This window comes from Oryzias latipes, chromosome 24 (assembly GCF_002234675.1).
Source record: "Oryzias latipes chromosome 24, ASM223467v1".
Classification (NCBI taxonomy): Eukaryota; Metazoa; Chordata; class Actinopteri; order Beloniformes; family Adrianichthyidae; genus Oryzias; species Oryzias latipes.
Genome location: NC_019882.2, coordinates 11,811,591 through 11,825,199, shown reverse-complemented (window position 1 = coordinate 11,825,199; position 13,609 = coordinate 11,811,591). Strand labels below are relative to the sequence as shown.

Genomic DNA, 13,609 nt, shown 5'->3' with positions numbered 1-13,609 from the left:
ATGTTTTTAATGAGTTGCCAACAAGGTTGAATACGCTAATGTGGCTAACATGTAGCATGTTACTAACAAGTTCTGTACCGTGAACACAGTTAATAAAGTCTGACTAATGGACTTTTCCCTCACTCTTGTTTTGGTTAATGCGCTTCAAAGTTTAGTGCACCTTATATATGATGTTTGAAAACACACTATTCAATGACAGTGCGCCTTAGAATCTGTTAGTCCTGTAATGTACTTGAATTAACACACGCCGATCCCATCTATGTCCTGCAATTTCACAAAAAGAGTGCCTTTTTCAAATAAAACCACAGATGTGTCACACACTGAACAGGTTTCACCTGTATTCAGGTACACACAACATGGAAATAAAACAGGGCTTCTCCTCGGGTGTGTAACGTAAAGTGAACAAAAGGCAGTGATCACTCTCCATCGATCCATCTTCTTCTGGTCATGTGGGACCAGCTCGTGGGGGCAGCAATCTAAACAATGTTCCCAAGACTTCCCTCTTCCCGGCAACTTTCTCAAGCTCCTCTGGGGGACACTGAGACCAGCCGAGAGACGCAGTCTCTGCAACATGTCCTGGGTCTTCTCCAGGATCTCCGTGCACAAGGGCATGCCTGGAGCCCCTCCCATTGATGGCTGTTTCAGAAGGATTTAGAGAACAGCTGCTAAAATTTGCTTACAAGGCAACAAGCATATATTTGAAGCTGCTGGTGTCTCTGGAGTCCCACAAACATAAAAATGTAGGATCCTCCAGAGGCCTGCAGTTTTACAGAAACCTTCTATTCTGCCATCCCTAAACAGCACTCACAAGCAGAAAGAGCTGCAGTGGGCCCAAACATACATGAAGACTCGTTTTCAAACAGCCTTATTCAATGATGACTGGAGGGTCCAGATGGATGGAGTATTGGGTGGTTGGTGGATGTGCCACCATTTCCCAAAAAGGCTGCGATGTCAGCAGGAAGTGGCAGAGTCATGTTTTAAGCCAGAATCATGGGGAGAGAGCTGGTCATCCCCTTTGGGATCCCCGAAGGTGTGAAATTGACCTCTGAAAAGGGAGGTTATTCTGACATCCTGCAAAGAAATTCAAGCAGAAACTTTCCAAGAACTCACGAGTTCAAAGGATGCCAAAACTTTGAAGATAAAACTTTGCCTATAAAGATGTTTTTGATTGGAATAGTTTTGGATTTAAGTAAATATGACCTCCTAATGCAGGAAATTCAACAAATTACCATTTTCTGTTTTTTTATCACATTTCGTATAACTCTGTTGTTAATTCTAATGTGGAACAATACATTTTAAGGTTTTTGTGCATAATAATGTGGAACACAATGTGCTTTACTTTCTTTATTTTTCCTCAACTTCTCCAAACAACATTGTGGTTTTATTGAAATGCAGAAGTGGTTTTTCCATGGTCAGCATCCACAGAAGAGGCAGAAGAAATAAACAGAAGAACTGTCCATAAGACTACAACAACAGTCCTCCCTGCTGTTATGCAATTTTTTAAGGAAAAGAAACTGTAAGATTCTCCCGACCCTTCAGGGTGTGATGCAGTGATCATTCTCTAAAGCATCAGTTTTGAATTTGTCCTGTGTGTGGAGGTGACCTGTCCAATACCTGAAGGGACCGTATCTGATGCATGGCAGCAGAAAATTTAGACTATGCTGCAACTTGTAAAATTGTTGGTGGGTCTTGCAGAGGCTGGCCCTTAGAAGAACAGATGAAGAGTTTAAGAAGGTGTATAAACAGACCCCAGAGGAAGCTGCAGTGGTAGGCCTTGATCTCCACATTTGAGGACCTAAGTAGAAATGAGTACTGTTTGGATTTTGTCCAGTGCCGAAGAGGTACTTTTAAAACAGTTCTGGTGCCTAAATAGTGCTCCATCCATCCATCCATCCATCCATCCATCCATCCATCCATCTTCAAAACACACTGAATCCAGGATGAGCCCATCCACAGTCGCTGAAAAAGTAAAGTGATTGCCTAGACTAGTTCACCAAAACTAAATAGAATCCCAGTTATTGACTTGTCCAAAATGAATCCCTGAAATGAACCACAGAAATCCACATTTTTACAGGTACTGCCTTATACAAGTTTGGCATCAAATCTTAGTTTTTATGCATTTTTTTTTTTTTTGCTTCTGCGACTCAAACTCCAGTGTGACTGATTTTTTAGTTTTTAGTCGTTTTAGTTGGTGATTTGTGAAGAAAAATCAACCTTGTTACAAAAAATAAAAAACATACAGTTTCTGAACAAAAGAAACGTGGAAAAAGTTCCCTGCAGACCAGTTTCAGCAGCCTGTACTGAGTACAGAAAATGACTAAGTACAGCATTCTTTTATGACACTTCTGACAGAAATTAAAAAAAAAAAATCTTACTTTCCTCATTTCTCAAACCTATCAGCTGTTGAGCTTTTCTTTGTCTTCAACTATAACAACATTAAGTATATATATATTATATAGTTGTCATACCAACAAAGTACTTTTGTGTTTTTTAATCAGTGATTCCTCCGTTCAGTCTGATTGACATCACTCACAAATGTGTTGACACAACAATTATTGAGTGGGTGGAGCCAAGATTTTATCTCCTACTTAACCATCATCAAAGAGGAAATGAACGTTCACAGCAGGAGACCAACAAAGAAAGTATGGCTCTACTACTGAAATTGCTGACTATTTTCATGCTTCAGGTTGGAGGTAAAGATTTTTCCAAATATTTCTTACTTTAACTTTAATACCTTTGTTTGCCACTTTTAGGTTGTCTGTTACATCAATTACAAGGTATATTTGGGTTCACTTTGAAAAATGGGTAATAAAAGGGTATTTTTATGAAATGGTGTAGTTATCTTTTGTAAAACAAGTTTTTAATCGAAAATTTTAAAAACGTTATTCTAATAATTACACTTTTTGAATACTGAAGTCAGAAAGCTTAAATATTTGCAAAAACTAAACTTGCATTAAATTAAAAAATTTTTTACTACAAGAGCTGCATCAATACTTGCTAAAGTGCTTAAAAATAATTGGTTATAATGGGATTTAAAGTCATTAAATGTTTAAATGACCCAGAAACAAAAATGTAGAAATCTATGAAAAGAAGGCTTGCGAGGACTAAACTGCAAATTTACACATTTGAAAATATAGTTTATAAACAATTTACATTGTGCGTGTGCAGACTATTAATTTCTACTTTGCATTTTTAAACCTGAAGTGTTGTTCAATGATTTTGTTTGTAATCCCTAATTGTATTTCTCTGTTTCTTTAAGTTTCTCTTGCAGGCTTCATTCCCCAATTTGACATGAAATTCAAAAGAGTTGGAGAGGACGTCCTTTTAAACTGTCCTGTTAAAGAATCCTCCGACCAATGCTCCAACAGTACCTGGTCATTCAACAGACCCTCCGATGATCGCAACATGAAACGAATGATCTTTGAAGAAAATACTGACCAGAGTTCAGCTGGAGATTCCAGGCTAAGTTTGAGCAGAAACTGCTCTCTGCTCATCAGAAACCTCACTGCTGAGGATGGTGGTGTTTATGGCTGTCATAATGAGATGGCTGTGTTACTTGGTATTTTGAGTAGTGAGTATTCTGACTTGAATATTTCTGTGATTACATGAATGTCAACATTCTGATTTGATCCAAAAAAAGCTCAAACCTTGAAGAGACTCTGACATGTGAACTCATTGAATCATTTAGGTTGGAAAAAGTCAAACTTCATTACAGATTTCCCCCCCAGAGCTGTGAGGTCCATCCACCCTCTCTATCCCCCCAGACTAATATAACCCACCTATTCCATGTCACTACTCTGTTGACAATGCTCTGGCTGCACTTTAAATTTCTATGTGCAGTTATTTATTGAAAAAAAGAGCTAATTTATTTATGAGAGCTCCTGAAAACAATGTCGTTGTGCACTGCATAATGATGATAAAAGATTCTGATTCTGAAACTGCTGACAAAGCATGTTTAGTGTGAGAGATGTGAGAGAGTCGACTCATGGGAGAAAATATCATTACATGTTTCATTCTTTATCTAGTAAATAGGTTGAACTGATTAATCCATAAACAGTAAAGATCAATGTCTCTGATTATCACTGATTAATGAGGTGAACAGAGAGTTTGAGAGTTTCCTGTTTAGTTTAACTTGATAAACTTCAGATCAGTTTGATTGATTGTAGTTAAAAAAACTGTAAATGTGTCGTTTAAAATTGTGTTCAATGTTAATGAATGAAATCACCTTAAGATAATGTTTACGTATCTGTTGTGTTTCAGTTACTTCATCTCCACCAGATGTTAATGGATGGGTCGACTTGACATGCTCTTTAAAGGGTTTGCAGAAACCTGGTCAATGCGGTCCAAGACTCATCTTCTGGGTGGATGAGACAGGAACTCCACTGTCTGATAAAACTCCTGAGTTTGAAGTTAAACAAACAAATATCTGTGATCTTGTTCTGAGTGTGAAACATCAGAGTGGAAATAACAAAAGATTCACCTGCCAGTTAATTGCCTACGATGAAGTGAAGGTAGAAGCTGTCTACGTTTTTACAGGTGAGGCATTATTTTTCTTTTTTTCTTTTCAGCAGGTGTGCTGAAGATAAAAATATCAGATTTTTGCTTTTATACAAAAAAACTGCTTGATTTTCTCTAAATTGTTTTTCCAGAATGAAGCACGGAGGACGGTGATGAAGACGCCCTGTGAAGAAGAGAGGCAGAAACTCCTTTAACAGAGAAAAAGAACCAATTGGAGACAATTGTTCCATTTTTCTTAAACACTTTTAATGTATTCATGCAGATTCATTAACTTTCTTGACTAACTTTTTTTTATTAAATCAAACTATTCCTCAAAGTACTTATTAATCAGGCAGTTAGTGATTAGCTTATTGTTATTATTCATTTCACGTTTAAAACATGCTAAATCTTTACACTCATTGCAATAAATTGCTAATATTTTGTGTTTTAGACACCGCAGGATTTCTAGAGACCCCACTCCACTTTCTGCCTTTGATCACATCCATCTGTGTTTTGGACAAGACAAAATAAAGAGCTGCATAGTTACACATCAGAACCCTGTCTTTTCTAACAAATCCCCCTGACCCACACACAAACACACAGCAGTCTGCCTCAATAGACTAAGCATGTTTTAAGATTAATTTTTTATATTTACAAGAAAATCATTGATATTACAACAGAGCTATGAGCATCAATAGCATTAATATTGGCTCCATTTTTAAATCCATTTTATTGTTTTCATATTTATCTCTGTGTAAAACACTTTATGTTACCAAGTATGAATAGAGCTGCATAAACAAAGACTGATTTGATCATGTAGAATCCACATGGTGGTGGTTAGGAGAACTTAGACAGACAGAAAGACACTGGACCAGTGAAAGAGGACGGACTTGTTCATGGAATATCAGTCGTTTCAGTTGCTGCTTTGATGAAACATCAAGTTTGTTACAAAAGATCAAAACCTGACAGTTTGTGAACAAAAGTAATAAAGTTCATTACAGAGCAGCTGAAGAAACATGTAGTGAGTACAGGAAATGAACAAACACATCATTTCCTCTATTCTAACACCTCTGACAGGAAGAAGAAAGACTTTCTTTTTATGATACTAAACTGATGAACTGTTGAGCTTTATCTTCAAATATAATGACATTGAATGTCTTCTTTTGTTTCCTTTTCACCTTCATTAACTTGATTTTATATTTTTATTAACCAGTAATTCTTCTAATTGACATAAATCACAAATGTACTGACACTAAAAATATTGAGTGGGTGGAGCCAATAATTTATTTTCTATTTAGTCATCATCAGAGAGGAAATGAACATTTACAGCGAGAAACCGACAAACTAAGAATGACTCTACGACTGGAAATAATCCTTATTTTCGTGCCTCAGTCTGGAGGTAAAAATCTTATTTGTTTGAAATATTCTGAAAAATATTTCTTACTTTAATACTGCTGTTTGCCAAATATCGTGAGTCTAATTATAAATTAAAAGCTAGATTTGCCGTCTTATTAAAATACAGATGTGCATCATAAAATTATTAATAGAATGCACACATTTTAAAAATCTAGTTGTGTAATATCTTGGAAAAAATAGTTCCTTTGGAAGAAAAGTAATCTTTGTGGCAGTTACTTTTTAAAACAGAATTTTTCATTGAAAAATTTCAAAAGCTATTTTAAACGTTATTTGTTGCACAGAAATATGTATTCGAACACTTGAAGCTCAAAGATGGTTTGGTGCGTTAACGTAGGAAAGTAAAGTCAGAAATTTGAAATATTTGCTAAATGTGAGCTAAGTTTCTCAAGTCAAATAAACCTTTCTACTTTAACTGCAAAAGCTACTACAATACCTGCTAAAATACTAGTTAAAACTGTTAAATGGTGATTACGATTAATAGAATCTAAAATTATAAAATGTTTTAATAACTAAAAAAAACAAAAATGAGGAAATGAATTACAGAAGGCTTACAAGACACAAACAAAGTTATAGATTTTAATAATTGATTCCAAATCATTTACCTCATGTTTTTGCACTAAACTAAATTTCCTTTTAACAATTTGAAGCTTTAAAAATAAATAGCCATATTTTCACGACCAATGGGGCGTACCGGATGGTAGGGCGCAGTCTCAGTCACAGGGGATTTTTCCGTCTTTGATACATACAAAAGGCGCACCTGGTGTTAAGGCCCGGGAACGTTTTTGGGTTCAGACCCTCAGCACTTCTAGAGTGGGTTCATAAAAAATCCAGTCTGTGTACTTTAGAGGAAACATTTTTTTGTTGTTACTGTTCTCCCTAACTGAATAACAAAAACTGAATGGTCACTCACTTGCGCGCTCTTGTCTCCCTTCCTCCTTATCCTACACAAGCGCTAAAGATACACAACACAGTCAATACACAACACACTAACACAGAGGTGCGCTGTGCGTGCAGTCTCCTTTCCCACACACACACACACACAGACACACACACACACAGGCTTCGCCAGTTTCTCTCTGCAATTCTCCTCCTATGCGCTAGCGAAAACAGTATCTTACAGCAGTGTTTTTCAACCAGTGTGCCGCGGCACACTAGTGTGCCGTGGGAGATGGTCAAGTGTGCCGTGGAAAATTGCCCTCATTAACTGATCTAAAAACATTTCCCATCTCCAGGAAATCAGCTCTTTGTTCATCCAAACAGACCCTGATAAAACACTGAGAAGTTAATAATATAAACGATCATAAAATACTTTTTTCTTTGTGTTTATTTGATTCTATTAAAGACATTTTGATAAGAATGACGGTAACGCGGAATAGCTGCAGCTATAACTGTGTAAGGGAAAGTCCCGCAGCTTTTACTGTCTCCACGACTCCACCAATCATTCTTGAAGGCTTAATCACATGTCATCAGTCTGACCAATCAGAAGTGGTTAAAGTCTCCACTTCCTTGTTCCAATTTAGCTCATAACTCACTCAGTTCCAACAAAAACACCAGCTAAAGCTCGTCTTTAGCGGTGTAGCTTTCCACAGAGTCCGGTGTCAGACCGTGGAACAAGTGAACAAAACCATGAAGCTCAGAGACGCGAGTCTTTCTGCCGTTTTTTTGCAGTTTTCACACTACATCTCCCATGATGCATTGGCTTAAAGGGACAGCGCCTCAGGGGGGGGCTGTAGATCAAAACAGACTATGAGTTTCTGCATTTTTTTTTTTTTTTTTTGGGATGCTGGTGTGCCGCGGGATTTTTGTCAAGGTTAAAGTGTGCCGTGGCTCAAAAAAGGTTGAAAAACACTGGCTTACAGCACACACACACACAAACACTTAATGTTTGTTTAAAAAAACAGCGGGAGCAAATCTGATTTAGTTTGATTTATTTTTTATTTTCCTCCGCGTAGCTGATAGCTGCAGTTCAAACAGGGCTTCAGCCATCTTGTTTACAAGTGTTGGGACCCGGGCCTTAGCCCCGCCCATGGCCACTAAGACTCATGGGAAGTGTTGATTCCTACACCATGAGTTAGGTGGCTGTGAAGAAAATTGACGATCATCTGGGGCGGGACGGGACAACCCTCTTGGGGCCCCCGGGCGCTCTGGGTGTCATCCGCTTCGGCTGCGGGGTCTGGGGTGGGGTGGGGTGGGGGGTCTTGTCGGCCCTGTCCTGTGGGGGGGCATTCTGGGGGAGGGGGGGGCCCACTATTGGTACGGGGCAGGGGGGGTTGACAGGTCGGGGTCTCCGCTGAGGCCATCGGCGGTTTCCCCGGCCGGTTGGCTGCCTCGGTCCCGTCGAGGCCTGACCAGAGCTCTTCTAGGGCCGGCGTTTGGGGGTGGGGGCCTGGGCTTGCTCCGGGGGGGGCCGGCGCTTTCTGGCTCCTCTCCCTCTGTGTGGGGTGGGTGGTGCTGGGCCTGGGGTGTCGGCGCCTCCGGGGGTGGGGCCCCTGGGCTGGGTGGGCCTGGCCCCCTTGCTGGGGGGGGGGGCGGGGGACAGCTGTTTGACCACCGGGGGACAGTCTACCAGCTGTCCCCAACTTACCCCCTTCCTCATATAACCTCATAATAGGGTGAGGGGGTGGGGGGATTAGCCTGCGATGAGCCTTGGGGGGGGGGTTTACTAGGCAGTGGCCCCCCCTCCTATGGTTGCCGTATGGAGTGGGCCCCCCCTCTTTCGGTTTTATTTGCACCTTAGACATGTAGGGCCCTTGGTAGGGGGGGTGCTTGGACATCACTGCCAGCAAGCAGCAGATGTCCTCCTAGCACCCTACCCGCCAATTTTAACCGCACCTTAGACATTTAGGGCCCCTTGGTGGGGAGGGTGAGGGGACATCACTGTGAGTAATCAGGAGATGTCCCCTTAGTGCCCTACCCGCCAATTTTAACTGCACCCCCCTTAGTACACACACCCCTCCCCCCTCAATATATACATCCCAACATAAACACACACACATGCACACACACACCCTCTTAAACACACATATACGCACACACATTTTGCAAGGAAGGTGGGACCTAGGACCATCTGTCCCCTGCCTCTTCCCTGGTGGGGGGTACGGGCCTCTTTGCAGCGGCGGCCGTGTCCCCGGGGTGCCGGCTTCCTGGGCCCGGCGGTGCTCTCTCCGCGCGGTGGGGGGGTTCACATTACATCTGAGCCGGGGGTGTTGGTGTCCCTGGGGGGTGGGTTCTGGTCCTTGCTCCTGAGCGCTGGGCCCCGCCTAACTTCCAACTGTGGCCGAGCCTGGTCGGGCCATATTTACAACACCCCTTGTGGGCCCTCTTTTTTCCCCGGGGTTCCCCCCTCCTGGGCGGGGGCGGCGGGCCCCTGCCTTGCTCCTCCCTGGACCAACCGTGGGCCGGGCGGATGGCTGCCTGGAGTGCGGGGCGGGTCTCCCTTGGGGGGTCCTGGCTCGTACCTGGGGTTGGGGCGGGGGGATGCCCGGAACTCCTGGGTGGTGGTGGGGTGCTCATCTGGGGCTGTGGGCGTCCCTCTCCGGTGGGGCCCTGCGTTGGGCTCTCCCGGCGCGGCGGGGGGGCTGTTCTCCTGGTTGGGCTGGGGCGGCCCTCTCTTTCCCTCTGTGCCTCCCTGCTCTCTGGCTCTGGGGGGCCTTGCGGCGGTCCTGCTGGCCCTGGCCTGGGTGGCGGGCTTGGTCGCCCGGGCGGCGGTTGTTCCCTGCCGGTTTCCGTGTGGCGTGGGGGGGATTCCGGCTGCCGCTGCTGCTGCGGTGGGGGTCTTGGGGTGGGGATGGCTGGGCGCTCTCCTTCCTTCTTTACACATTCCACCATCCATATTAGAAGAACATGAGCACTCACCTGAGCACGGGTGTTGGCTCACCTTTGCACTGGCGGTTTGCGTGACTGAATGACTGAAATGTTTCACACTAGTTGGTTTTAAGGCATAAGTATGCGTGTGAGCACTATCTGTTTTGTGTACATGTCGACAGATGGACATTTTTGCAACTAGCAGGTGTGTTTGACACTTGGGTGTGTGTGTGGACAGGCTCCGCCCTTTTTGTACTGCATTTGAGCCTTACCATAATGATTAACAACCAGTAAACTTGTTGCTGTATGCTGCTTCATGGTCTTATCCCCCTTCCCCTCCTATTATCACCCCCTACCCCCCCTCTTTCTAACGTCCCTCTCTCTTCTTCCCCTCTTTCCTTTTCCGTCCGGTCCAACACCAAAGATCTTCAAACATGTTTGAAATTAATAAAGTTTGGCCTCAATTACAAAAGGGGTTTATTCAGACATACCTTTGGTTTGTCTGAAGATTAATAACCCCTCTTGTTAAAGTAAAATATGTCCAACACAAGAGGCCCTCAGCTCTCATCTGTTTGCCCAGCTGTTGGACAGGACAAGGTAAAAAAAAAAAAAAAAAAAAAAAAAAAAAAAAAAAAAAAAATTGACGATCACGTTGTTATGCTGAACATTTATCAACATCTGTGATCCAGTTGCTTCTCTGTTTACCCCTCTCTTACTGAACTGGTTGAGGGTTATGAGGTAGAAGAAGGATGTATAGTTTAAAATTGTGGACAACCCCTGTGTCCGAATTTCCACCCTAACCTCCCCGGGCGCCATTTTGCAGGGGTGTCCTAATCTACAGTTAAAAAATCGTGTGCACTTGAAAATTTCCCAGAAGTCTCTACGAAAAACCAGTGTGGATCCATGCTCACTCGATTGGCGAATATTGAATTATTTGAAAATGGCGGATGGTTGCGCAAGGAAGACAACCGAAACATGTAAGTATATTAAAAAGTATAAAGTATCTGTTGTAAAATATAATTGTAAATATGTAATATGACACGTGTAAGATGTTATATTCCTCAATCGACATCCTATAATGTTTTGAAGCTCATCAATTTCGGAAATGCTAAAGCTAACACTGACGCGAATCGAAGGCTAAAAAACAAACGCTGTAGATATTACACCAAAAAGGAGTGAGTTCTAACTGTAGTCATAAGTTATAATCACATTTTTTAAAGGTGTTTATATATAAGGACTGAGGAGGATGACGAAAATCTGATCCATGATCTTCGGATGGATCATGGAGAAAGATAGCCTCTTTGTTTTCAGGCAAGCTCATGCTGGATGGGAGTAAGAGATCACACTTGATCAGATTTGTCTTCATTTATGATTAAACTGTTAATCGCTGTCATATTGCGGTAAAGGTTTTTGTTAAAAGAGCCAGAGGAGAGGAGGGAAGAGCAAGAAGGGACGAAGAGCGACAGGAGAGTCTGTTAAGCTTAATTGTGTTGAAAATATTGTTCAAAAAATGTAACATCGTTGTTGTTTTTGCAATTTGTTTAATAAATGCATGAACAAAAATGAATTATTTACATGTAATATTTAAATCTGAGCCATTTTTAACAATCTCAAAAGGATTTTCATATAAATATCAAATGTACATATTTACAATTTTTTTTTCAGATGTTAACATTTATTTTTATACATGTTAACAATAATCGTGGTCTTCTAGAGTCATGTGTGTCACAGTTGGAGCTGAAAGGAAAGCAGAGATTTGTCCTCGCAGACGGACACCACTTTGCTCGTCCTGCTGGTTCCTGGTGTCGTCCTGCTGTGGCTCAACATCTGTGGCTCCAAGCAGTCCCCTTCACTGATGCACAGATTGTGCAGTATTGAACTGCAGGCAATGATTTTCATTGCAAAGGTTGGTTTTACTTCCAGTACCGCCAGAAATATTGCTCTCCTCCTCATCTTCATCATGCCAAATGCTCTCTCCACCACAGAGCGTGTTCTGGAGTGGTGCTGGTTGTAACGGTCCTCAATGGCATTCCTCATGGGTTCCCTGTAGGGTGTCAGCAGCATGATGGGATGTGCAATGCAGAGATGCCCACCATCACCTAAAAAGGATCCTTTAGGTGGGTATGTTTGATTTATATAAATTGGGCTTTTACGTAGAACCCGTGAATCATGGACTGATTCTTGATTCCCAAAAAAATATCTTTAAATTTGGCATTAGAGTCACATACAGCCTGTATTTGAATGAGATAAAAAGCTTCCTGTTAAAATAACAAGCTGCATTTTCTTTTAGGGGCCTTTATTCTTATGTGGCAGCCATTGATGGTCCCCACAACCTTGGAATGTTTGTATTTATTTTGATGTCTTACATTTTAGTTTATTAAGTATTTATGAACGCTGGAATATCTTGTGTTTTTTTTTTTGGCTGGGCTTTTGAATTTTCATATAAACTTTTAAAAAGGAAAGTATTTTTGTTTAAAACAAGTGATATGGTTTAACTCTGAATAAAAAATACTAAACTTTGAACTCACAAGTGTTTCATGTAATTAGACCATACAACTCATAATCCAGTGTTGAAAAAGAATGTTAAACTCTTACTCAGCAGATTGTGTAACCTTGAGCACAATTAGTAACAAATGCTTAAGTTTAACTAAGAAAAACAACTTTAAGTCTAACTCACAAGTTGTACATGTCTGGCCAAGTCAGCCAGAGGAAATCTTCTGAGACGTCTGCTTCTCCTTGCCGCCCTGTGATGCTGCATATCTGCTCGTTTTCGGTTTAATCTCTCGAAAAACGTTTGAATTCTTGCCAGGAACCCGGACAGATTCATATTTTAAGCCATTTTCAGAAAGGTGGAAGAGAAAACTACAGAAAAAAATGCCTCCTCGCAAGAGCCCGTTAACCGTTCAGCGGCACAAAAATAAAAAATAAATATTGCCATGGACTAATGACTTGGGAGTTTATTTCTCAATAAATATATTAAATCAACATCAATGTGTTTGTAATTTTATTATTTATAAATCACCCATGTTTTCCATGATCAGAACACAGTAGATTCATAAAAAGTCGTAAAATGTTCATATATATTATGTTTTTACTTTGACAAATAGGTGTCATTCTCTGCGTTAAATAGAAGTAGTTTGCCTCCAGACCAAGTGGTGGCGGTAATGCGCCACTTTGTTTTCGTGTCAAGCACCATATGAACTATATAGTGCCGCACTATGTAGGGTTTTAGTAGTTAGGGATAGGGGTAGGAATTTGGACACAGCCAATGACACTGTATTTGGATTCCATTTGGTCTCTACGTCTCTCTCCCTTCCTCACTCCATCTTCTTCTATGATCCAGAACGCACTGGCTCATGGGGCGCCCCCTGTTGGCGGAAGAAAATTTATAACTTTTAAGTGCGCCTTATAGTCGTGAAAATATGGTAAGTTAAATACAGTCAGTGAAGTGGCCAAACGACCTCAGTTTGTTTTTTAATGCATTAAAAGTGAGTAATGATCTAGATGTCAATCTGTTTCTATATTTTCCTCATTTGAGTTTGAAAAGTACAAACAGGAGTCCAAACATTTTAATCATCTTAAATCAGTGAACCCCAACCTTTTTGTCACCGCGGACCGGTACGACGCAAGACACGTTTACCGCGGACCGGTGGGGGAAGGGGGGTGGTTGAGGTGCAACGCAAGACACGTTTACCGTGGACCGGGGGTGGAATTTTCTCTTTAGTAATAATAATAACAATAATAACAATGAACGTAAATCCACTGTGTAATCATGTGCAACTTTATTAGCAGTGTCCTCGTAACGTCACACCAACAACAGAACATCACATGAGCAACATCATTTCTACTGCGACACACTCTGGTTGCTATGGTAATTGTGACGGATGTAACA

The 13,609-nt window shown here is 41.4% G+C and overlaps 2 protein-coding genes across 2 annotated transcripts in view; both read left to right on the top strand.

The window, feature by feature from the left end:
* The window catches only part of LOC111947064, a 98,014-nt gene that overhangs the window by 25,695 nt on the left and 58,710 nt on the right, over positions 1 to 13,609 (top strand). The gene's annotated exons all lie outside the window — the stretch shown is intronic.
* Positions 2,563 to 5,048, top strand: LOC111947063. The gene is made up of 4 exons (XM_023952928.1): positions 2,563 to 2,693; positions 3,260 to 3,571; positions 4,261 to 4,536; positions 4,650 to 5,048. The coding sequence occupies exons 1-4, from the start codon at positions 2,645 to 2,647 to the stop codon at positions 4,652 to 4,654; spliced, it is 642 nt and encodes a 213-aa protein (XP_023808696.1). The 5' UTR covers positions 2,563 to 2,644; the 3' UTR covers positions 4,655 to 5,048.